The sequence below is a fragment of the Dromiciops gliroides genome, chromosome 2 (genome assembly GCF_019393635.1).
Source record: "Dromiciops gliroides isolate mDroGli1 chromosome 2, mDroGli1.pri, whole genome shotgun sequence".
Lineage (NCBI taxonomy): Eukaryota > Metazoa > Chordata > Mammalia > Microbiotheria > Microbiotheriidae > Dromiciops > Dromiciops gliroides.
The window spans coordinates 544349843-544376608 of record NC_057862.1 but is presented as its reverse complement, the minus strand read 5'-3'; the positions used below and the strand labels follow the sequence as shown (position 1 = coordinate 544376608).

Genomic DNA, 26766 nt, shown 5'->3' with positions numbered 1-26766 from the left:
ATTATACCACTTGTGTGTCTGATGGAGGATTTGAACACAAGGTCCTTTGACTCCAAATCCAGTAGAATCCTTTTCACTATTAGTGATGGAGGACTACAGTCTAGAAGAGAGATTAAGACTAGATACACAGATTTGGTAGTCATCTCTATAGAGATGCTAATTTATCTCATGGGAGTAGATGAGAGTACGAAGGGAGAGGGTATATAGAGAGAAGTGATCTCCTTGTCATCATTGCAATCATTGTGCCTTCCTACTTAATGGTGAACAATAAAACAAAATCAAATACTGTGTAAATGTTTTTACCTCCATTATCTTAACTGATGCTTATGCTTTCTGTGACTGAGAGACTACTAGCTAAGCTGAAACAACACTCATTGTGCATGAATGACTATTTTGCTTCTGAATATATATGTGACTTTTCAAAGGGATGCCACCATGCTGTGGTATGGGATAATCCAGTGTAGGTAGAGCTAATATATTCTTATTTTGCCACTGAAGAAATTAGGTCAATCAGTTGATCAAAAAGCACTTAATAAGCACCTGCTGTGTGCCAGGAGCTATGCTAAGCACTGGGGATACAAAAAAGGGGCAAAAGACAGTCCTTGTTCTTTTTTTTTTTTTTTTTTTTTTTTTGTGGAGCAATGAGGGTTAAGTGGCTTGCCCAGAATCACACAGCTAGTAAGTGTCAGAGGCTGGATTTTAACTCAGGTTCTCCTGACTTAAGGGCAAATCACTTAACCTCTCAGACTATAAGTTGCAAAAGAGTTGTTGATCTATTATTAGAGGGACTTTTCTCACTAGGAGTACCCTACTGATAAAATCATAGAAGATAAAACAACAAATTCCTGCCCCAAATCAAAGAAGTTAAGGTCCCCTTTCAACACCATTCAAATCAAATTGACAAGCATTTATTAAGTGCTTCTTGCAGAATGAAATAAGAACCAAGAAAACAAAAGATCCTTTCTTATGGAACATAGAGAAAAAATCTCTAAGAATAGTCATTCTTGATGTGGAAACAACGTTAAATTTGAAGCCAGAATGCTTGAGCTCCTGGCTTGGTACAACTGTATCATCATCGAATTGGAAAGCAACTAAATGTCTCTGTGCCTCAATTCCTCCATCCATATAATAGCAAGAGATAATAAAACTTAGATCACCTACTCCATAGAGTTTTTGCAAAGATCAAAGTGTGGTAGACTGAAAAGAATGATAGATTTAAAGTCAGAAGACCTGGGTTTGAATCCTAGCTCTCCGTAATTGTGTAATCCTTACCTTTCTAAGCCTTGGTTTCCTCGTCTGTAAAATGAGGGGATTGGATTAGTTGGCTTTTAAGGATCCTTCCTGGGGCAGCTAGGTGGTGCAGTGGATAGAGCACCAGCCCTGGATTCAGTAGTACCTGAGTTCAAATCTGGCCTCAGACACTTAACACTTACTAGCTATGTGACCCTGGGCAAGTCACTTAGCCCCAATTGCCTCACTAAAAAAAAAAAAAAGGATCCTTCTTACTCTAAAGCTGTGAAGACTATAAAGTGATATTCTGGTGGACACTGCTGTTCAACTGTTACTTCAGCATCCTACAGTGGGCAAGAGCACAAGCCCAGGAATGAAGGGACCTGAGTTCCAGTTTCATCTCAGCATCATCAGCAGTAACATTGCTTTAAGGTTTACAAAGCACTTTACAAACGACATCTGATTTGATCCTCACCACAACCCTAGGAGATGAAGATAGGTGCTATTATTATCCTATTTTCACCAATGAGGAGAAAGTAAATCTTACATCACCCCCCCCCCCAACTCTCTCTCTCTCTCTCTCTCTCTCTCTCTGATCCAGCAATACTGGCCTCGTTCCCATTCCTCACAGAAAACACTTCATTTCCCAACTCCAGGCAGACATTTCACTGGCTGCCCATTATGCCTTCCTCCTCATCTCCATCTCTTGGCTTCTCTGGCTTCCTTCAAGGCCCGGTGTATATTCTATCATCTTCAGGAAGCCTTTTCTAATCTCCCCGAATTCTTTTGCCTCCCCTCTGTTGATTATTTCCAGTTTATCATTTATAACGTTTGTGTACATAGTTGTTTGCTGTGGTCTCTCCCATTAAACTGTGACCTCCCTGAGGGGAGGGACTGTCGTTTGCCTTTCTGTGTATGCCCAGCTCTTAGCATACTGCCTGGCACGTCGGTGTTGATTGACTGACTAAGGCAAACAGAGACTGAGGGAGTTGCTTGTAATGACAAGATGGGGAAACTTGGGCAAATCACTTTCCCTCATCTGTAAAAAGAGGGGAGTAGGTATGATGGCCCCTTCAGTCTCCTTCCCTTCTCTCATTCTGAGATTATCTGATTCTAATCTTAGAGCTAGTCTTGATTCTTTGGTTCTTGTCCACGAGAACAGAAACATATATATCAGAATAATCAGACTGTGGGAGGATAATTCTAGGCTAGTTTTTCTCAGGCAGAAAAAGGCCTCTTAAACTGAGTAGATACTTATTATTGATACTAATAATAACACCTTACACTTGTATGGTGCTTTATACTTTTCAAAGCATTTTCATGTCTATTATCTCATTAACCATTTTGGCTGAAAAGCTTTCCTCACTTTTCCTCTCAGCCAACATTTGGGTGGAATGTTTAACAGGATGGATTTGGTTCCCACATATTAAGAACACAATGGCTATACATTACAACCTCTTGCCACAAACTACTACCCAGAATACTCCATTGTGGGAGCAAGGATTTAGGGCTTTCTTCTTTCTTATTTTTCTCCCAAGCTCTTACACTTCGGAAAATTCTGCTTTCTCTGCTACTAAAGCAAAAGGAAGCAACACTGGACTGGGAATTAGGAGGCCTGAGTTCAGATTCTAGCTTTGCAATTAACTCATTGTGTGAGCTTAGTCAAGTCATCTCCATTTCCTTACCTGTAAAATAATAGCTTGATGCTGATGATTTTCCCAAGGTGCCTTCCAACTCTAATAATCTCCAAATCTACTCAATGTAAGTAGGAAACACCCATTTTATGCCCTTTTGCAGACTGAGATACTAATAAACACACGTTTTATAAAGCATTTTTATAAATTTATAAATTAGTTTATATTGTTATATACTCACATTTTTATAAAATACAGTTTACAACAATTCTATGAGGTGGGCAGTGTTAATATTATCCCCATCTGCATTTTGACAAGAAAACAATTTCAGAGAGGAATGAAATTTGCCAAAGTATGTCATATGTGGTGGAACTGGTCCTTTTGGTTCTAAGCTCAGTTCCCTTTATTTTTTTTTAATTTAAATTTTTTTCCAGTTCCCTTCCATTATACTAGACAATCCCTTGTTTTTTGTCATTTGCATTTGAAGTTTGATGCCATTGTCAAGAGCAAAGACAATGACATGAATGGCATTGGAAGATGAGAAAGTCAGAAGAGAGAGACAATGTGCTATAGGTAGGGAGAGATCATTGGACATGGGATGATGAGACCTGGGTAGGAACCCTAGCTCCACAATTTGCTGTACTAGATGTGTGACCCTGGGCAAGATTCACTTCTCTAAGCTAAAGTGTCCTCATTTATAAATGAGAAATGATAATGCTACATGACCTACCTTACAACATGTGGGAAAAAGAAAATTTTAAATGTAATAGAAACAGGAGCTATTATTCTTGGTCCTGAAACATTTTTCCCTGCAGCCCTTGCACTCTTCTCTCTTTTCTTCCCCTTCTTACCAGTCTTTGTTGTGATGATTGAAAGAAATTATGTATGTAAGGAGCTTTATAATCTTAAAAATCCAATAAAATACCTGCTACTATTAAGCAATGGAAGACAAAAGGATGATAAATTAGAGTAAAATTCTGGATGACATGTCAGGTTTTCTTTTGGGCTAGCAGTTGTATAAGATGCATAGTTTTATCTTATCTGTGACTTTTTTCCTTTAGGTTTTGTGTTTTGTTTTTTTTAATATATATTCTGGAAGTTTCAGCTTATAAACCTCCAGCTGATAAGCATCTGTGACCTAATCCCAGTGGCTGTGGCTGTGGTTCCCTTCCTTCCCTTATTCTCAGACCTTGCCTTGCCTTTGTCTGCATGTTTAATCTCCCTCTCTCAGCCCCAGGTTCTCTGTTGGAGCATATGGATTTTGTGGTCGTCTCCTTTGCTATCTCCTGTGGCCTTCTGGGTGACTCAGCTGCCAGGGTTCTTCCTTCTTGGTGAAGCAGTGGTGCAGTGGAAGGAGGGTTGGCTTTGGAGTCAGATGAGTTGGGTTCAGATTCTGGCTCTAACCCTAAGTGTGTGACTTAACCTTTTGTGGTTCAATTTCCTTAGGGGTAAATGAGGAGATTGGACTGATGTTGTGTAGCTCCCCCATAGTTTCTTGCTTTGTGTATTGCTCCCCCATCCTTTTTAGTTTATTGTGGGTCCGAAAGAGGAGTGGATCCCCAATTAAATATTGGGGGGGGGCAGGGCATTGAGGGTTAAGTGACTTGCCCAGGGTCACACAGCTGGTGAGTGTCAAGTTTCTGAGGCCTGATTTGAACTCAGGTCCTCCTGAATCTAGGGCCAGTGCTTTATCTACTATGCTACCTAGCTGGCCCACCCCCTCCCCCACCCCTTTTAGTTTAAAGCCTTTTTGATAAGATTTAGAAGGCATCAGGCAAATACCTTCTTGCTTACCTTTGTCATTAGGATCCAAGCATCAGAGATTTAGATCCGGAAGGGATCCGAAAAATCATCCGGTCCAACCACTTCATTTTATAGGTGTGAAAACTGAGGACCAGAGACATTAAGTGACCTCTCCAAGGTCACATAGATGATAACTGGTAGAACCAGGATTCAAGTCCAGTTCCAGATGCAGCCAGATGTTTGCAGTTGCAATTGGGGTTAAGTGACTTGCCCAGGGTCACAGGACTAGTAAGTGTCTGAGGTGAGATTTGAACTCGGGTCCTCCTGATTCCAGGGCCAGTGCTCTATCCACTGGGCAAGTCCTCTATCCACTGTGCCACCTAGCTACCCCGGGTTGAATGATGCATGACCAAAAAGAAGTTAAGTAGCCTTTATTTGGAATATAGTAGCAATAAACCCTGGCAGAAATAAAAACATAGCACACTTAGCGCGTGTTACTTTAGGCTCTTTATGCTCTCCATACCAAGTGAGATGATCAGACTTGTTTTTTGAATGTGTGGTTCTTTACAACTCACCTCCTATGTGGTTGTTAAGATTTTTACAATCCTTTATCACCTTTTAGCATCTTGACAGCTATACCTAACTTTTTTCCTTTTCCTCAAAAATTTTATAGCCTCATAATTCTTCATTTCCCTTCTTTCAACAACTTATTTATTTTGCCAATTTTGTTCTTTATCAGTTTACTAGCTTTTTCTTTTTTTTTACTTTTGAATTTGTGATATTCTTTCTTGCCTTTCCTACTATCTTCTCCTTTTCCTTTTCCATGAGTTCATTTCTCCAGGTCCTTATTCCACATTCCTTTTGTGCTTATGAGCCCTTATTCTCACTCAGCCCAGGTTTTTTTCCTTAATTCTATCTTCAAATTGTCTCATGTTTCTTCTCCTCCAAATTCAATTACTGTCTCTTCTTTTTCTCCTCTATGCTTTTCACTGAAAATCCAAAAGTAGAGTCTGGAACTAGGGATTTTTAATTGATTTTTTTTTCTCAATTCCTCCCAAATTTCTCCTTCTAAATTAAATATATAGCCTTCTATCCCACTCCTCTCCCTGCCCTTTAAGCTCCTCTAGAAGCTGGTAGTAGAGTCTTTGTTAATCTTTATGGGTTATTTTTAAGCATTCCATATAAGTAACATTACCTTCATGTTAACAAAGAACTTTCATGAAAATTCCACTTTGGAACTTTTTCCTTTCTTTCTCTCTTTATAACAATGCAGAGGCATGTTTTCATTGCAGTTATTTAGGAGATAGGCACATCCAAACATTTCAAAGTCTTTGTGGCATGTTGCTTGTGACCATGAGCAAATTGTTTAATTTTTCAGAAGCTTGGTTTCTTCTTTGGAAATTGAGAACAATAAGAATTGCATCACCTCCCTCTCTAAACCTTAAACTATTATATAAATGGGAGCTAATATTATTTGGTACAAAATGGTTCTTTTTTTTTTTAAACAGCTTTTGCTGCCTCTCCTTTTTTCTTCTCTTCTCATTTGCCTCCTCTATGCTTTTTTTTCTTTTTTCTTTTTTCTTCTGCTCCTTCATATTGCCTGGAAACAGGGCTAAAGATAAGACAGTGTTGGAATCTGACTGGGCAGGATTCATTGGCAGCCAGTCAAGAGGCTTTTGTCTGAAAAAGTCCCTTCAAGGTAGGAGAAACAAAGCTGGAGAAGAGGCCAAAGCTGCCGTAGTCGGTCACCAGGACACAGCTACCCACAGACATATGCATGGATTTATTTATTCTGCACACCCATCTGTACTGTTCAGTATGTATCCATATTTGGGATGCATACTGAAAAGTGAGGCTCTATAGCATAGTCTAACTAGTTTACATAGATACAGGTATATTTTTATATAGTATACAGATGTGTTCCTGAAAAGATGCCTGTAAATTTGTGAATATTTTACATACAGTGGTGAAGCTTGCTATTTAAAGAAATTATAGTAAATCTGTTTATAAAGCAAATGGGAAAAAGTGGGATACAGTGGAAATTCTGGGAAACCTTGGAGTCACAGGCTCTGAATCTGAATCTCCACTCTGTCACTTGGCTTCTGGGTGACCTTGGGCCAGTCACTTAATTTCTCATGGCCCAATCTCTTCATCTGTAAAATGGAGGGATTGGGGGCAGCTAGGTGGCACAGTGGATTAAAGCACTGGCCCTGGATTCAGGAGGACCTGAGTTCAAATGCGGCCTCAGACACTTGACACTTACTAGCTATGTGACCCTCATTGCACCCCCCCCCACCAAAAAAACAACAACAATAAAACCCCCACACAACAAAAAACAACCCTAAAAAATGAAGGGGTTTGACTAGATGATTGCTCAGGTAATTTTCAGCTTTGGATCTAATATCTAAAGTTTTTTTTTTTAAAAGGCAAATGATTATCCTTCCCCCATTTGTATTTTGAAGTTTTGTATGTTAAAATGGTGACACTTCTGTATATTAGAGCTACATGAGGGATAATCAGATTTTTTAGCAGGCATGTCACTTAGTAAGTTACTACTTTGACAAATAATATAATAGACTATAGGTCTTAATTCATCCTCAGTGCAAATCCTACCTCATACATTCCAAAGGTATATGACCCTGGGCAGGGTCTTTCTGTGCTTCAGTTTGTTCATTTGTGAAATGGTAATAATAACAAAACCTGCCTCATGGGGTTGTTCTGAGGATCAAATAAGTTTTAACATATATGAAGCACTTTAAAACTTTAAAAAGCTCTATACAAGGGCTTATTATTACTATCACAAATGATTACCCCCAATTTATATTTTGAAATTTTGAATATTAAAATGGGGGTGCTCCAATATTTTAAACTTACATGAGGGATAATCAGGACTTTTAGCAGGTATGTCACACAGCAAGCTGCCATCTTTATATATATATGTGTGTGTATATATATATATATGTGTGTGTGTGTGTGTGTGTGTGTGTGTGTATAAGATTATAGAATATAGAGCTATGAGAAACCCCAGAGATCATCTACTCTACCTTACATGTTTTATAGATGAAGAAACTAAGGTAAAGGAATTCAGGTGATATGCCTAAGGTCAGAAATAGAAGCGAAATCCTAATTCAAACTCAGGTCTTCTGACTCCCAAAAGCACCCCTTCTACTAAACCCTGTGGATTTTTGTGTCTTTTTATTCAATCATTATAAAAGTACAGAAACAGGAGCTGGAGTACGACACCCCATGGATGAGGACAGAGACAAATCCAGTTTGATTGGATTGGAGTATAGGAGGGAAAGTAGTATCCAGCGAAGCTGGAAAGATTGGTTGGATTTAGGTTTTGAAGGGCTTTAAAAACTAAACAAAGTGGTTTATATTTTTATCCCAGGGGCAATAGGAGGCTACTGGAATTGGTTGAATAGAGAAGTCACGTGGTCAAATCTTTGCTTAGGGAAAATTACTTTGGCAGCAGTATATAGGATAGACCGAATGGTGAGAGACTTGAGGCAGGAAGACCAATTAGAAAACTATTGCCCTAATCAGTAACTTTCCTATTCATTTTTTGGCTCTTTCTAGGGCCCATATCAGCTCAGAAACAGATGTTTCTCAGTTCTCTGTGCTTCTTCCACTTCTGAATATGATTAGCATCATATATACTCATGCATATATGTATATACATACATACATGGGCCATCAAGACAATTCTATCTGAAAAAATAAAACCAAAAACTATTCGTTCCCTCCATTTTTCCTGATCCCCTAAAGTATTATAAAATTGAAGATACTTTGGTCATGTAGATATGCCAATAATGCTTTATCGCTTTCACCATGGGGCCATTAGGATAGTCATGTCATTATCTCAATGACCTCTTTATAATTCTTAAGTTAGCTTTACCTTTTCCATCTTCTTATGTTCCTGATATGAACAACATTGTTAGTAGGTAAGTAAGTAAAGTTAGTGGTCCCAGGACCACAAAGAGTCAGGCATGATGGGACAACAACAAAACTACTGGAGTAGTCAAGCTTCAGTTGATTGTTGACATTAGGAAGGTAAAGCATCACAGAGCTGTAGAAACTGCATATTTCTACAGGCAGAAACTACTCCCATGTAAAGTAAGAATTCCCTTTACTAGATCCTTGATAAATGGTCTCTTTAAACACATTCAGTGACAGGAAGCTCACTCTTTTTGTTAGGTAACCCTTTTTATTTTTGGACTACCTATAATGACAAGGAATGATCCCTTCTTAAACTTTTTCCACTCGTGACCCCCTTTCACCTGAGATTTTTAAGTGACACTGGGTATATACAGCTATATAAAAATAGGTATGCAAATCAAATATTTACTGCCAAATTTTTCAGGACCGCGACATTCAGTTATCCCCATATGGGGTTTCAACCCACAGTTTAAGAAGCTTTGATCTAGGGAGGTAACATCTAACTCCAGTAAAATCAGCCAAATTACAACATGGAAAAATTTAGGAAAAATTGAGAAAGAAAGCATTCTACCCGATTCCTTTTATAAGACAAATACAATCCTAATACCTAAAACAGGGGAGGATGAAACTGTCATGGGAGGATTATGGGCCCCGGTTATCCCAACAGTTCTCTGGGGAGTTCAAGGAACTTTTTCTTTGAAACCTCAGGGGTTTTCCCTTGAAATCAAGTAGATCTCTCCTTGAACTCAATCAAGGACACGGACACACACACACACACACACACACAAAAGAGATAAGTGGCAAGGATGCTCCAGGACCACCACCCTGCATTCCAGTCCTCCTGAGCACCTGGATGAGGTAATCCAGGAGAAGACCACCTGGAACCGCCCACCAGCAGACTGCTAAAACCCATCAGGACAAAGTTGACGCCCACCACCAGATTGCTCATGAGGGATTCCTCCTACCCCAGCGCAATGTGGGAGGACCCCCAGCCCCTCACCCAATAAGAGACTCTTACCCACCCCATCTAAACCCTATAAAAGGGTGCTCCCCAAGCTAGTGGGGAGGAAAGCCTTTTGTTTCTCCAAAACCTTCCTCCCAATATGAATAATGAATATCAATTAAAATTTTTAAACAATTAAACATTTTCAAATAGATTAAAGCAATTCATCCAAGAAAGTATTCATTGTGATCCAATTCGATTTATACCATGGATTCAAGGTTTAGGAAAAACAGGCAAAATAATTGATCATATTAAAAACAAAATAAACCAGATCCACATGATTATCTTAATACATTCAGAAAAAGTTTTTGACAAAATATAATACTCTTGTATGCTAAAAACCCTACAAAGTGTAGGCATGGAGGACTTTTTTAACATCATAAAAATTGCCTAACATGTGCTATAGGGTTAAACTAGAAGCTTTCCCAGTAAATGCTGAAATAAAGAAAAGATGACCTCTTTTCTTCCTATCATTTGATATTGTTTTAGAAATGCTAGTCAATATATACATATAAGACAAGAGAAAGCAATTTAAGGGGTCAAGATAGACAAAGATGAGATAAAATTATCCCTATTTGCTGATGAATGATATTTACTTTTAAAAATCCTAGAAAGTTGGCAAAGTTCCCAACTGAGACAATAACTTTAGTGAAATTTCAGGCTACAAAAGAAACCTACAAAATCAACAGTAGTTTCTTATAATAATAACATAATCCAAGAGAGAATCATAGAAAGGGAAATCTCATTCAAAATAACTATACAATGCATAAAATATTTGGGATTCAATCTACCAAAGGACACAAAAATACTTGTATAGATTTAATGAAAAAGTGATCTTTAAAGAAATAAAAACCAACTTAAATAGCTGAAGGAATATTTAGTGTTCATGGCTGGGCCATGCCCATGTAATAAAAATGACAGTGTTTTTATAGTTAATTAAAAATTTTAATGCTATATCAATCAAACTATCAAAGAGATATGTTGGGGCAGCTAGGTGGCATGGTGGATAAAGCATCAGCCCTGGATTCAGGAGGACCTGAGTTCAAATCCAGCCTCAGAAACTTGACACTTACTAGCTGTGTGACCCTGGGCAAGTCACTTAACCCCAATTGCCTCACCAAAAAAACCCAAAAAACAGAGGGGCAGCTAGGTGGTGCAGTGGATAAAGCACTGGCCCTGGATTCAGAAGGACTTGAGTTCAAATCCAGCCTCAGACACTTGACACTTACTAGCTGTGTGACCCTGGGCAGATCACTTAACCCTCATTGCTCTGCCCCCCCCCCCCCGAAAAAAGCAAAGAACAAAAACAAAACACAAAAAACCCAACAACAACAACAACAAAAGAGATGTTACAGAACTCAATACAATAATGACATATTTACTTGGAGGAACCAGTTGTAGAATATAAAGGGAAATGAAAAAAAGGGTAGATGCAAAAGGAGAATAGCACTTTTAGTCCTCATGCTGTATCCTGAAGTAGCAGTCATTCAAAACCATTTGGTACTGGTTAAAAAATAGAGAAGTAGATCAATGTAACAGACTAGAAAAGGGAGAATTGGAAATAATGGAATTTTGTTGTTTGTCTTGTCTTTCTAAGTCTGTTTCTATAATTCTTACTTAGTATGTTGTAGTTATTTAGTAAAGCTCCTGTGACCTAGTAAACTAAAACTCACATGCACTGTAATATGATATTAAGTTATTATCATAAGCATTTTCTCTTCATATTTATTGGGATACGGCAGTATAGAAAATATGGACCCATTCCAAAATGGTTTACATTTAAAATTGGATAAGACCAGTAAGAACATGAACATTTGCTTGAATATACACTTATCTTTCATTCTATATTGTCATATGCCAGGTGTTAGGAGAGCAGGTTAATACTTGAAGTCCTTAAACTAGCTTCTTATCATTTCTTCTGAGATTATACTCCAGCTCCAGTGGCATGGACTGAGGGAGAAAAATTTTTTTTAATGATGCTCTTTGTGATATCAGCCTCATCTTTAAGAAGTTACAGGCATCCACATTTGAAGAATTGTAGGGTAACGTGGAATGCTGTCTTGTTTGTTTCTTGAAAATGAGGTCCTGGAGTCATCCCAGGACCATTTTATTGTTGCCTTGGTTGTATCTGAATCTGTACTTTGATAATTTAATGGATCTGTATTCTCATCGATGCATATTCTTGTTCCACCAGCCTGTCCACACCTGTCCTCTTTGCTGACTCTTGTACATGTACTTCTATAAATCCATCATAGAAGATCTATTCAACATTTTGGAGACTTTCATCTAGGTCTGATATTTTTTTTGGTACCAGTGCAGCATTTGTGCTGTCCATCTGTTATCCTTTGTCCTTGTCATAAAATCAGACTACCTCTCTTCCTGTTCTGTTCTTGTGCATTAATCATTTGCTAACCTAAAGTGCAGGTCTAACCATGTTAATCCTCTCCAAATCCACCCACACCCCATTTCAAAAAACTCCCCATCATTTCAAGGATTAAATAATTAAGTATAAAATTCTCTATATGGCATTCAAACCCTTTGCAAGCTGACCCCTTCCTAACTTTCCAGTCTTCATAAACCCTTTTTATCCCCCTACATACTTTGATGTATGGGAATAATACGCTTCCATCTCTTGACAAGGATTTTTTTTTTGGGGGGGCAATTGTGGTTAAGTGACTTGCCCAGGGTCACACAGCTAGAAAGTGTCGAGTGTCTGAGGCCAGATTTGAACTCAGGTCCTCCTGACTCCAGGGCCCATGCTCTATCCAGACTAGGCATTTTCAATGGCTGGTCCCCATACCTAGAACTCTCTCCTCATCTCTACCTTCTAGCTTTCTTGGCTTCCTTCAAGTCTCACTTTCTAAAAGAAGCCATCTTGCCATCAATGCCTTTCCTCCATTGATGATCACCTTTTTAACCTCATGTATCTTGTTTGTACACTGGTTGTTTGCATGTTGTCTCCCCCATTAGACAGTGAGATACTTGAGGGCAGGAGCATTTTTACCTTTCGTTGTATGTCCAGCACTTAACACAGTGCTTGGCTCACAGTTAGGGCTTAATAAATGTTTATTGATTGAAATTCTTAATTTTTCAAAAGCAGTGATGCATAAACCAGCCCATTCTTTTCCCTCCTCTTTTTGAAAACATTTTTCATTGATATCTTTTGTTTTTACATTACCAAAATTTCTCCCAGTAAACTCTGTCTCAGAGAGCTAGTTCATATAAAATATATATTTTTTAAGAAAGATAAGTGAAAAAGAGGAATGAAAAAATTAGCAAAACCATTCAGTACATTGAAAAAGTCTGGAAATATATGCAGTGTATCACACTAGTCAGTGTCCCATCTCTCTAAAGACGTAGGGTGGAGTTATCTTCTCATAGAAGCCATATGTGTTTTTTGTAATGATCACTTTTGATTGTTTTTGTGGTTTCCATTCACGTGGTTTTAGTAATTTTCTCTGTTCTTTTCTGTGCTCTGCTTATTACTTTCTGCATCATTTCATGTAGATCTTTCCATGTTTCTCTGTATTTGTCACATTCATCATTTCTTCCAGTACAGTTATATTCCATTATATTAATGTATCAGAGTTGTTTCGCCATTCTCCAATCAATAGGTAACAACTTTATTGATGATTTTTTGCTGCCACAAAATGTCCTACTATAAATATTTTGGTGTATATGGAGACTTACTTATTATTAAATACTTCCTTGAGGGATATGCTTACTAGGCAGATGTCTGGGTTAAAGGGTATGGACATTTTAGGTATTTTGTTTCCATAATTCCAAATTGGGTTGTTGTTGTTGTTGTTTTGAGGCAATCAGGGTTAAGTGACTTGTCCATGGTCACACAGCTAGTATATGTCTGACTCCAGGGCCAGTAGTCTGTCCACTGTACCACCTATTTGGTGCATCCCCCACACCCCAATTGTTTTCCATAATGATTGTAACTGATCCACTTGCAATACAATATTGTGCTTATCTTTCTAGTTTTCTCTTTGGTCATCTTTGTTAATTTGCCGGGTATGTGGTGAAATCTCAAGGTTATTTTGATTTGCATTTCTCTTGTCATTAATGATTTGGAGCATTCTTTCATATGTTTGCTAATAGTTTGCAATTCTTATTTTGAGAACTGTTTGTTCATATCCCTTGATTACTCATTTTGGGATGGTTTTTGGTTTTATTTACCTATATATGTGTTTATATGTCTATATATATATTCACACATATATGTATAATAAATATATATACATATATGTGTGTGGATATGGGCAGGTAGGTGGCACAATAGTTAGAGTACTAGGCCTGGAGTCAAGAAGACCTGAGTTCAGATCCTGCCCCAGACACTTACGTGTTAGTTGCGTGTTCCTGGGCAAGTCACTTAACCCCATTTGCCTCAGTTTCCTCATCTGTAAAATGAGCTGAAGAAGGAAATAACAAACCACTCTAGGATCTTTGCCAAGAAAACCCCAAATGGGGTCACAAAGAGTCAGACATGACTGAAATGACACCTGTTTGTCTATCTATCCATCCATCCATCTATCTACACACACATACAGAGGGCATATTTTTGTTAGAACTGGAGAATTGGGCTCACTGACATTTTAAAATATGTCTGTCAATATGTATTTATGGACTTTCACTTAAAATTTTGTATTTCTTCTTTCTTTTTTTCCAGGCAAACATCATGTCAATGGAAATAGGACTGTCGAACCTTTCCCAGAGGGAACACAGATGGCTCTGTTTGGTAAGTTATCAAATCTGAAAGGAAACCCAAATTGTGTGGAAAGAACGAGGGCCAAAATTTTTAGTTTTAGCAAGGGCCCTCAGGGTTTTCATATTTGGATTGCTCTAGAGAAGTTATTCTGGCCAACTGAAAACTGTTCTAAGTTTTTAATAAATTCTATGGTTAGGCTTTAGTTTGGGCACTGGGTATTTTTTTTTCTCATTTTGATAAATCAGTTACTAAATTTCTTATTTACTTTTCATATATCTGCATTATAAAATAACCTGGTGACTTGGGGTTTCTGTTTTTATTTACTAAAAAGGAAAACAGTGATTTTTATATCGATATCACATGACCCTACTACATTGAAATAGTTTAAATTTCCATTCCTATAGTCATCCCCATAGACACCCCTTCTTTGGTCTTGAGTTCATTAATCATCCAACAATTATTTATCCAGAATTTAGATACTTATACTATGTTTTAAGGGTATAGAGACAAAGACAAAGCCATTTATGTTCCTGCCAGGAATATTCCTTCACCACTGACTTCTCTGCTTGCGTGAACTTGTCTTCAAAGAACTTACATTTTACTGGGGGACACAACATGTACATAAATAAATAATATATACTTACATGGCAGCTAGGTGGTACAGTAGATAGAATGCCCTGTTTGGAGTGAGGAAGTCTCATCTCCCTGACTTCAGATGCAGCTTCAGACACGTATTATTTGTGTGACCCTGGGCAAGTCACTTAACCTCTGTTTGTTTCAGTTTCCTTGACTTTAAAATAGGGATAATAGATAATAGCACCTGCCTGGAGGGTCGTTATGAGGATCCAAATGAGATCCAAATGGAATATTTGTAAAGGGCATTTAGTGCTATGCCTGGCACATAAATGCTCATTCCCCTTCTCTCCCCAGTTCCTATTCTGCACGACTACCAAAGTGATATTCTTTTTGACCAGGTATGACTGTTCCACTCCTCTGCCAAGAAAGCTTCAGTGGCTCTCTATTGCCTCTAAGATTAAGCTCTCAGCTCCTCTGTTTGGCATTTAAATCCTTTCACAAGCTGATTCTAGCCTACCTCTTCAGGCTTAATATAGAAGTACTCCATTTCGAACTATCTGCATCTCAGCCAAAGTGCCCTACATCTTGCATCACATCTCTTGTCTTTGATGAGATGGTGATAAGCCTTTAAATAGGCCTTCCTGAAACATTCTCACTCATCCGTCACCTTCACCTTTTCTATTCTCTAATTCCCCATAAAGTCCTGTGCAAATATTACTTTGTACATGAAGCTTTTCTGACCCCCAAGATGCTTAGTGTCATCCCTTCAATTACTGTGTGTTTACTCTCTATGAAGTCTGTAAGTTGCTTCTTGGAGATCCTTGAGAATAGGATGTGTTTCATTTTTCTATTTGTATCTCCAGTGCCTAGCAGAAGTGACTATCACATGTTGGTGGTGTTCATTGTTTCAGTTGTGTCCAATTATTCACGATCCCATTTGGGGTTTTCTTAGCAAAGATACTGGAGTGGTTTGCCATTTCTTTCTTTAGCGCATTTTACAGATGAGAAACTGAGACAAACAGGATTAAGTGATTTGCCCAGGGTCACATAGCTAGGAAGTGTCTGAGGTCAGATTTGAACTCAGGAAGGTAAGTCTTCCTGACTCTAAGCCTGGCACGCTATCCATTGCGCCACCTCACTGCTGAGTATTACATAGCAAGTATTAATAGATGTTTAAAGACCATTTGTTAGGGATATTGTTGAGGATACTTGTTTTCAAGTATGGATTAGATTAGGGGCAGTTAGATGGCGCAGTGGATAAAGCACTAGCCCTGGATTCAGGAGGACCTGAGTTCAAATCCGGCCTCAGACACTTAACACTTACTAGCTGTGTGACCCTGGGCAAGTCACTTAACCCCAATTGCCTCACAAAAATAAATAAATAAATAAAAATAAATAAAAATAAATAAATGTTTCCATTAAAAAAATCTTAAAAAAAAAGTATGGATTAGATTAGATGGTCCCTGAAGTCCCTTCCAACTCTGGGAACCTTTGATTCTGTGAGCGAGTAGACTTCCAGTGTTCTCATAAACTAAAGAAGAACAAAATTAAGAAATTAAAACATTCACTGAGTGTCTGCTTTATATAAAACATGATGTATCTAATACTGCCTCAGCATTGTTGGAAGAAGTAGCATTGTGTCTTTTAATGCACTATGGAGGACAGCTAGGTGACACAGTGGATAAAGCACCAGCCCTGGATTCAGGAGAACCAGAATTCAAATCTGGTCTCAGACACTCAACACTTTCTAGCTCTGTGACCCTGGGCAAGTCACTTAACCTTCATTGCCTTGCCCCCCCCCCAAAAAAAAAAGCACTATGGAAATGGGAGCTATTCCTTCAATACCTTGGGGATCTCATGATTTTGTTGGGATGGGTATTTCTTCTATGGTTATATATTCTGACTCTTCTAACACCTTACAAGATGTCCTTTGTGAATTATGGTGACTGAAAAACTCTTCCCTCTAAGGCTAGCCTAGTGATAAGCCCTTATAAATGTATTGAGGCTTTTCTTCAAAATACATACTCTTTTATTGTACTTACATTTGAAACCTTTTCAGTTGATAGAATCTGTGAGAGTCTGCACTCTAGTGATCTGGCCTTTAAAGACTCAGACTTATAGCAAGGCCTAATAAAGCAATGGAATGGGATTCAGGTAGAGGGAAATATTATTAAATAAATTCTATTCAATAAACCTTTTATTCATGTCTTGTGAATTTATGGGCTTTTCCCCCACAGCATCATTTTCAAATTTATCTTGTTTATTAACTTCCTATTTCTACTTTCCTGTTCTTCATTCAGTGTATAACTTTGTTTCCTACTTTGCTTAAAAAAACAAAAAACAAAACACCCTCATTTACTCTTTCTTGACCTAAATATCTCCCTCTCCATGCTCTGTATGCTCCATCCTCCTTTTTTTTCCCTTTTCTGATAGCCTCAGAGGAGGAAGTTTTTCTTGATCTCAGAATTTAACTCATTAGCCTGTGTTTTCAAGTCTGTTCTCTGCCACCTCCTGAGGGACCAGCTCCCACAGAGAAAAAACAAAACAAAACAAAAAAATGAAAAACCTTTCACTTGACCAAGCTTCTCTTTCTATTTGTGGTCCTATTTTTCTCATTCTTTTTGATGTTCAATGTCTGAAATCCATGATCTACACCTTCTATCTTCATTGCCTCACCACTCATTTTCTTTCCTTGTCCTCTTGGCAGAATTTGTTTGATTATAATGATCGCGCTCATACCTATCCCTTTACACAGTTTTTTCCTCCTTTGGCTTCTTCGACACTTCATTATTCTGTTTCTCTTTCTATACCTCTCACTGCTCCTTTATTTTCTCAAACACTAGGCCCTCTTTTCCCTGTCACTCCCCATCTGTGGATGTCCTGTGAGGCTCAGCCCTTGGCCCATACTACTTTGTTTTTCTACACTTTTTCAGAAGTCCTTCTTTTTCTTGGTTTTTCAATGTTATCTTTATTTTGAAGTCTCTGAAATCTACCTTTTCAGCCTCAAGCTCTCATGCAAGTGCTGTATCCCTAACTGCTTCTGGGACATTTCTACTTATGTGTCCCTAGGCACCTCCATGAACATGTAGCTCCAGAGGTGTCAGTCCATGAGCTGTATGGGCAGAACTCCTGAGTGCTGCCTGAACCAGATTAAAATGTTATTGAGAAATGTTTATCAAAAGAAATCAAAATGCAATATAACATAGAGTGTAGCTTCTTAAACTGTGGGTCGAGTAACTGAATGTGGGAGTTGTGAAAAATATGTCAACAGTAAAAGGTTATGTGTTCCTATCTTATGTACCTGGGGTAGCATAAACATTGCTCGGGTGGAAAGGGGCAGAGAGTGGGAAAAGTTTAAACCCTGGCATAAAGAATGTTACTTTGTGGTTTTCTAAGGCAATATGTAGTCTGCAGGAATTTGTTTCTATTTGAGTTTGAAACCCACTAAACTCAGAATCTTCCTTATGTTGCTACCCCTACTTCCCTGTTAATATGAATGATGCTTCTGTTTTTCCAGATTCCTGGGTGGAAACCTTGGTGTACTGTTTGATAGTGTTTTTCTTTCACCCCTCATAGTCAGTCAATTAGCAAGATCTAGTGAGTCATCCTTCCTACTGTTAGTTGTTTCTGTTGCTTGTTCTCTGTGGCATCTATCAGCACCCTAGTTCAACCTCCTGTCACTTTGCCTTAAAGATTCTTATTTAGGAGCCTCTCATCTAAGTGTTTTCCCACTGATTCTCTGCATCACGTTTTAACTGGTCTTATAGTACATGGCTGTCATTACATTGCTTCCCCTCTCAAGTACCTATGAAGGCGACCAATTGCTGCATCATGGCAAAACTGCCATGCTTGGCTCTTGTGACCTCCTGTAACCTGACTTCATTCAGCTTATTTAACCATAACCATTTCCCAGTACAAATTTCCATTCTAGATATATTAGTTGTTCAGTTTCAATTTGTGTCCTAATATCCCTACTATATAATCAGCAAAGTTTTATTGAGTGTTTACTATGTATGTTCCTTTTCTTCCCCCAAGATTCACTGACTGCTGTCCTCCATGTCTCAGCCTGATGAAGTCCCACCTCTTAGCTTTTGCTCGGTTTGTTTTTTCCCAGATGGAATAGCCCTCCTGGCTTATCTCCACAAAGCTTTCTCTGTCAGCATCCGCTCACATTCACCTTTCTTTATCTCTTGTACTGCCTACAACACACAATTAACACATTATATGCTGTCCTATTCTCTTTCTGTATCTGTCATTTCATCATTATATTTCTTCTACTTTACAACCCCTAACCCCTCCATCCCTTTGCTTCTTGTGATTGTTGTTATATCGTTGTTGTTTGTCCATTGCTCTTGAAGAAGATCACCAATACCAGGAGGGTGATGTCTTGACTTGCAAGTGAATTGGATTTAAGTGAGGCAGGGCTGGGCAAAGTCATCAACCTCACTCTTTCCTTCAGAGTCATCTGAGTCCAGTGGTAAGACATAGTTTAAGATGACTGGTGATGGCCCCAGATGCAATGGGACACCTTGGCCTTCTTAAGCTAAGGTCTTTTCCAGGTCACAGTTTGTCTGAGGCAACACCCATTCATTAGTTGAAGGCTAGGTCAGAAATGAGTCAAAAGATGGCATAGTTTGCCTTTATAAAAGAATCAGTCTGGGAGGGGAAGGTCCTCAATATTATTATTATTATTATTGCATTAACTGACATTTTATAGTATATCATAAAGAATTTTGCTTTGCACAGTCCATCACATTTGATCCTTATGACAAACATGACCATGGCTTTCTATAAATCGTCTGCATAGGATCCATTCAATGAATGTACTAGAGATCTTCTTGTGTTCTTTTATTTTTAGTATAGCACTTTAATGTCAATCAGTTAATTAATCATCAAGAATTTATTTTTTTTTAATCAGAAAAGTATTTTATTATTTTCCAATTATATATAAACATAGTTTTCAGCATTTGTTTTCATAAGATTTTTAGTTCCAAAGTTTTCTCCTTCTCTCCTTTCCCTCCCCCCCTCCCCAAGACAGAAAGCAATCTGATATAGGTTTATATATATATATATACATGTGTGTGTTATATATGTACAATCACATTAAACATTTCTGCATTAGTCATGTTGTGAAAGAAGAATCAGAACAAAAGAGAAAAAACTAAAAAAAAGAAAAAAATCCCCCCAAAATGTTAAATCCACAGTTCTTTTTTTTCTGGATGTGGAGAGCATTTTTCATCATTAAGTCCTTAGGAATTGTCTTGGATCATTATATTGCTGAGAAGAGCTAAGTCTATCATAATTGATCATTTCACAATGTTGCTGTTACTGTGTCCAATGTTCTGGTTCTGGTCACTTCACTCAGCATCAGTCTACTTAAGTCTTTCCAGGTTTTTCTGAAATCTGTCTGTTCATCATTTCTTACAACATAATAGTATTCCATTACATTCATATACCACAACTTGTTCAGCCATTTCCCCAATTGATGGGCATTCTCTTGATTTCTAATTCTTTGCTATCACAAAAAGAGCTGCTATAAATAATTTTGTAGATGTGGGTCTTTTTCCCCTTTATATAATGTCTTTGGGATACAGACCTAATGGTATAATGGGATCAAAGGGTATGCACAGTCTCATAGTCCTTTGGGCATAGTTCCAAATTGGTCTCCAGAATGGTTGGATCAGTTCACAACTCTACCAACAATGCATTAGTTTTTCAATTTTCCACAGCTTCTCCAACATTTATTATTTTCCTTTTTTTGTCATATTAGCCAATCTGATAGTTGTGAGGTGGTACCTCAGAGTTGTTTTAGTTTGCACTTCTCTAATCAATAGTGATTTAGAGCATTTTTTTCATATGGCAATAGATAGCTTTGATTTCTTCATTTGAAAACTGTCTGTTCATATCCTTTGACCATTTCTCAATTGGGGAATGACTTGCATTCTTATAAATTTGATTTAGTTCCTATATATTTTAGAAATGAGGTCTTTATCAGAAACATTGGCCGTAAAAATTATTTCCCAGCTTTGTGCTTCCCTTTTATTTTGGCTGCATTGCTCCTGTTTGTACAAAACCTTTTTAATTTGATGTATTCAGAATCATCCATCTTGTATTTTATAATATTCTCTATTTCTCATTTGCTCATAAATTGTTCTCTCCATATATCTGAGAGGTAAACTATTCCTTCCTCTCCTAATTTACTTATGGTATCACCCTTTTTTGTCTAAATCATGTACCCATTTTGACCTTATTTTTGTATAAGGTGTAAGATGTTGGTCTATGCCTAGTTTCTGCCATTATTATCTTCCAGTTTTTCCAGCAGTTTTTGTCAAATACTGAGTTCCTATCCCAGAAGCTGGAATCTTTGGGTTTATCAGACAGTAGATTACTAAAGTCATTTACTTCTGTGTTTCCTATGCCTAATCTATTCCACTGATCCACCATTCTATTTCTTAGTACCAAATGGCTTCGATGATTGCTACTTTATAGTATAGCTTCAGATTTGGTATGACTAGTCCACCTTCCTAAGCATTTTTTCATTAGTTCCTTAGATATTCTTGACCTTTTATTCTTCCAGATGAATTTTTTTATTATTTTTCTAACTCAATAAAATAATTTTTAGAGAGTCTGATTGGTCTAGCATTGAATAAGTTCATCAAGTATTAATTAAGGGGACAGCTAGGTGGCACAGTGGATAAAGCACCAGCCCTGGATTCAGGAGGACCTGAGTTCAAATGAGACCTCAAGACACTTGACACTTACTAGCTGTGTGACTTTGAGCAAGTCACTTAACCCTCTTTGCCCCACCAAAAACAAACAACCAGCCCCCCCAAAAAACCCAAGGAAGCATAAATTAAGTGCTTCCTATGTGCCAGGCATTGTGATAAACTTTGGAGATATAAGGGAAAAAACAAGAATGGTCCCTGCCTCCAAGGAGCTAACGTCTCGATGGAGAAGATGGCGGGGGGGCGGTACATCAATAAAGATAAAGACAGACTAAAGAGAAGGTAACCATAGAGGGGAAGGTACTATAAGTAAGGGGAACTAGGAGCCTTCTGCAAGGAGGTGGAAATTATACAAATCTATGAAAGATGCCAGGGATTCGAAGACGCAGAAGTGGGGAGGGAGAGCATTCCTGGCATAGGGGACAGTCAGAGCAGTGATACAGAAACTAGAGATGGGGTGTTTTGTGTGGGAAACAGAATGTAAGCAATTCTATCTGGACTATATTGAGGGAAGTAATCTGTAAGAAGGCATGGAGGGGCCAAGTTGTGAGGAGCTCTTAATTACCAAACAGAAAATTTATATTTAATTTTAGAAGTAATAGGGAGTCACTGGAGTTCATTAAGTATGATGGAGGGTGTGTGTGTGTAACATGATCAAACCTGTGCTTTAGAAAAATCACCTTGTTAGCTTTGTGAAGAACAGGTTGGATTGGGGAGAGATTTGAGGTAGGGAAGCCAAATGGGAGGCTATTGAATGAGTCCATGAGGAATGCTGGAGCCAGGGTGGTGGCTTCATAAGTGGAAAGAAGAAGATATGGGCTATTGAGGAGTTGAGGATGATGCTAAAGTTTTGAGACTAGGTTTCTAAAAGGATGTTGGGCCTCAATAGTAATAGTTCATTATAATAATAACTCACATTGTTAAAATAATTTATAGGGTCTCAAGGTTGCAAGAGACTTCACAGGGGAGCTAGTCCAACTTGTACCTGAATATAACATAATAATAATAGAATAATGTAGTATATAGAATATACAATAACAAAATATGAGATAAGATAATATTTATAACATGATATAATATAGCATTATTATAGCACTTTTAGGTTTTCAAAGCACTTTACGAATATTGTCTCATTTGATCATCACAATAACCCAGGGAGGGAGGTGATTTTATTATCCCTGTTTTAAAGATGAGAAAACTGGAAAGAGGTAGAAGTTCAATGACATGCCCAAAGCCACATAGTAAGTACCGAAAGCTGAATTTGAACTCGGGTCTTCCTGATTTCAAATCCAGTGCCTAAAGTCCATGATTTCAAGTCTATGGTGCCACCTAGCTGCATCAATAGCTGATAAACTTAAAACCAGGTCATGCAAGTTTTGCTTTAAGACCTCTAGTGAAGTCAAACCCACTGTCTTCTAAGGCGTCCCATTCTACTTTTGTATAGTTCTAATTGTTACTAAAATTTCTCTTTCATTGGGTCTTAATCTGCCTTTTCCCAGCCTCTACTACTTGGTTGTTGTTGTTTTTTTATTGCTCTCAGGGGGCGAAGCAGAAGTTTTAACTTTCTTCTACATGCCAATCTTTCAAACAACCAGCAAGCATTTATTAAGTGTCTACTATGTACTAAGCATGTGCTAGGTGCTTTGGCTACTGAAATAAAAATGATACAGACCTGTCCTTGAGGGATTTACAGCCTTTCACATACTTGAAGATAGCTATCATTTCCTCTTGCCCCCTAAGTCTCTTTGATACCTATTAGCACAAAGAAGCATAGTAAGTGTTTGTTGAATTTAATTGAACAACTCTGTGAGGGTGGTAGTAGATAGTAGTATACCTGTTTAGGAATTTTGGAAGCTAAGCTTTAGAAAGATATGTCATGTGCTTAAGGTTACACAGTTAGTTAGTGACAAAACTGGGACCACCAATGAGACAATACTCTTTCCACTTAGTATATATAGCGTGGTTTGGTTTTAGCATGCTACTTAATGATTCAAAATCCACTTATTGGCACTACTTCTGGCCAATGAACCTGCCTACTGACTCCTGGTGTATGTGTGAACTGTGTGTAGATAATGCCCAGAGCAAATATGCATAGTTTTCTAGAAATAGAAATGCACTTTTTTTTTTTTTTTTTTAGTGAGGCAGTTGGGGTTAAGTGACTTGCCCAGGATCACACAGCTAGTAAGTGTTAAGTGTCTGAGGCCGGATTTGAACTCAGGTACTCCTGACTCCAGGGCTGGTACTCTATCTACTGCACCACCTAGCTGCCCCTAGAAATGCACTTTTAACAATAGAAAAGTACTGACAAAACTGCATCCATGGTGGTTATTTCAGCTGAGCTGAAGTTTTATTTAAAAACTTCAACAATAAACCCTCACATATTTAATTCTATAATTATATCAACTAGGAGCAGAAATTGCCTTTATATAAATGTTGGCTATTATTATTTTATGAAAGGGAGCCTCATAGAAGGGGAGTAATGTATTCAAAGTGCTCATATACAACATTTGTGGTCAGATAATGGGAGAAGAGGAAATAAGCACCTACTATGTGCTAGACACTGTATTAAGCACTTTACAAATCATTTGATTCTTATAACAATCTTAGGAGGTAGTTACTATTATCATACCTTGTTTTATAATTGAAGAAACTGAGGCCAACAAGTTAAATAACATGCCCAGAGTCACACAGCTAATAAATGTTCGAGGTTAGATTTGAACTCCATTCTTCCTGACTCTAGGCCACCAACTGCCTCCAAAGGAAAAAAGCTTACAATATCTGATACTCCTGGGTGGTCTCCAATCCAGGTACAAATGATGTCCAACCATACTTAGCTTCTGATATTAGATGAGATCAGGTGCATTCAGTGTGGTATGTAGACAATGCTACATGCTGCTCAAATGATGGCACTGGGAGCAAGTAGATAGGTCAGATCCAACATCCAGGGCTCCTGAATTTCTAGTTCATTGATAATTTCATAGAACTATAATCATATCTCTTTAGGAAACATCTGGTGGACAGAAAACCTGAATTTCCTTTACATTTTCTTCCCCCTCTCTCTGTTACCAAAAAACCCAACAAAACTCTCAACCCCCCCCCCACAATAAACTCTCAGCAAATATTGATTGATTTTACTGTGTTACACTGTACCAGTAGCTGTGAGGTCTACAAAAGAAGTATAAAACTTGCCCTCAAAAAGCTTATGTACAAGGTGGCAAAACATGTTCAGTTAACAGAACATAGATGTTGTTTGAGTCACTACCTCCCCAACTAGATTGTTAGCTGCTTATAGACTTGTAAATGCCTTCTAATTGTGTACCCAGAGCTGCCTAGTATAGTGTATGGTCCATTGTAGCCATTCAGTAGGAACTTGGTTTTGTTGATAAAAATCTTATGTGGTCTTTATCAACCTAAAACCCGTTTCAGCTGGGTTCTTTAGAAGCTTTATTGTTCCCATAAGCACCTTTTCAGAGCTCCTTTTAGAAAAAGCAAATTCTACATTTGAACAGATTTATAAGTTAGCCATGTGTTTATAAATCTTTCATACATTCTGAAAATTCTTCAAAAATTATATTCAGTGACCCTTTAGAAGCGGTTTCTTTTCTAGAAAACTATTTCTGATGTTTGTGTTTGAAATTATTTACAGTTTTCTCCATTTAGGGTTTTTTTTTTTGGTAGCATGGAAATATATGAATTTACTATATCCATTTTATATCTCTATTCTCTGATTGTAAGTTATAAAACACCCTGGTATAGTAGGAAGAACATTCTGCCAGCAGCCGAGAGACCCTGGGTTTGAGCCTCCACCTGACTTTTCTTGGGGTCACTGTACTTTGCAGGGTGTCAGTGTCCTTAGATACAAAATGAAAGAGTTGGGCTTGAGGCTTTCTAAGGATCTACTCAGCTCTGAAATTCTCTTGTGCATTGAGAGGCAAATCAAATGTCAGTAGCATCCCATACTTACCCCTCATAATTAGATGATCTGAGACTTTATTCCAGACCCTTATCACTTTTATCAAAAGCATCATCTTGATGTTAATAATTTAAGTATTTTTCACACATTAAAATTTTGGGAGACTTCAAAGGGCCTTTTAATGGTAACTTTTGGAGCCAAGATGGTCTTAATTATGATTAGTGAGGAAAGGAGCACCTATTAAATAAAAATGATAAACATGCTAACTTTTCTCCTAACCAATGAATCCTGTACACTTTTCAAAAAACAAAAAGCATTCCTAGAACATTGTTATCATGTGAGAAGAATAATTTCATGCCTACTAAAAGCTTTATTTTATTTTATTAAGAAGCATTTCAGAAACTTTTTGTGATGCACTGCTTAGTTTTACAGCTTTCTAAGTAGTTGTTCAGTTTCATTCATTGCTCTTTTCCCTATCTTTTGTTTCTGTGACCAGAATGGCTTTAGTCCTGTGTGATACCCATTCTGTGTGTTCTGGGATGATGATAATGACAGTAATGGGCTGTATTCTCCTGGTGGGTGTCTCTTCTATGGAGGGAGCTCTCTTTCAAGTCAGTGGGAGTTCTTTGCTTAAAGTCAAGGGAAAAAAAGAACCCAACGTCTCCCCTGCTCCAACATCTTAAAATTACTCATTGTCTTAGTTCAAAGTAGTTGAAAGTGTCCTATAGGATACCAGCCTTTTAATCCTTGCAGTGGTCCTATGGAGTGGGTATTATAGAGCCCTTTTATAGAAAGGGAAATTGAGGCACTGTAACGATTGGAATGATGCCACCTGCTTGAGACTTACTGTAGGAAAGCCCAGCCATGAGGAGAAGGTGCCTGAGGGCAAGACATGTGGCTTTTCTTTGGCATCAGGAAATGAAGTTTGCTTGTGGGAGGAAGAGGGGGCTAGGCTGGCTCTCTTCACTCTCTTTTATCAGGACTCTGGTGGAGAGTGGAACTAAAAATGCGCTCTCCCTTTGATAGATGAATCTAGGCCTTTCTCTCTTCACCAAATTCTTATTCTCCTTAATAAATGCTTAAAAGTCTAAACTCTTGCTAAAGCTTATAATTTATTGGTGACCACTCATTAGATATTTTAGACAGACTAGCTAGAATTTTAGACCTTACAGCATCCCAAAATTAAGGAACTGTGGTCTAATAAGAACATTTCCTCAGGTATGAGGAGCCCAGCATAAGATTGTTGCCATATGTCATCCCTCTCAATAAATGATTGTTGAATTGAGTGA

The 26766-nt window shown here is 38.0% G+C and overlaps 1 protein-coding gene across 6 annotated transcripts in view; it reads left to right on the top strand.

The window, feature by feature from the left end:
- MSRA (methionine sulfoxide reductase A) overlaps positions 1-26766 on the top strand; it is a 580905-nt gene that overhangs the window by 232065 nt on the left and 322074 nt on the right. For all 6 annotated transcript variants that reach the window (XM_043987046.1, XM_043987051.1, XM_043987049.1 and 3 more), the window contains one exon: positions 14225-14293. In XM_043987046.1, coding sequence (XP_043842981.1) covers positions 14225-14293 — 69 coding nt within the window. The remainder of the gene's footprint in view (positions 1-14224; positions 14294-26766) is intronic.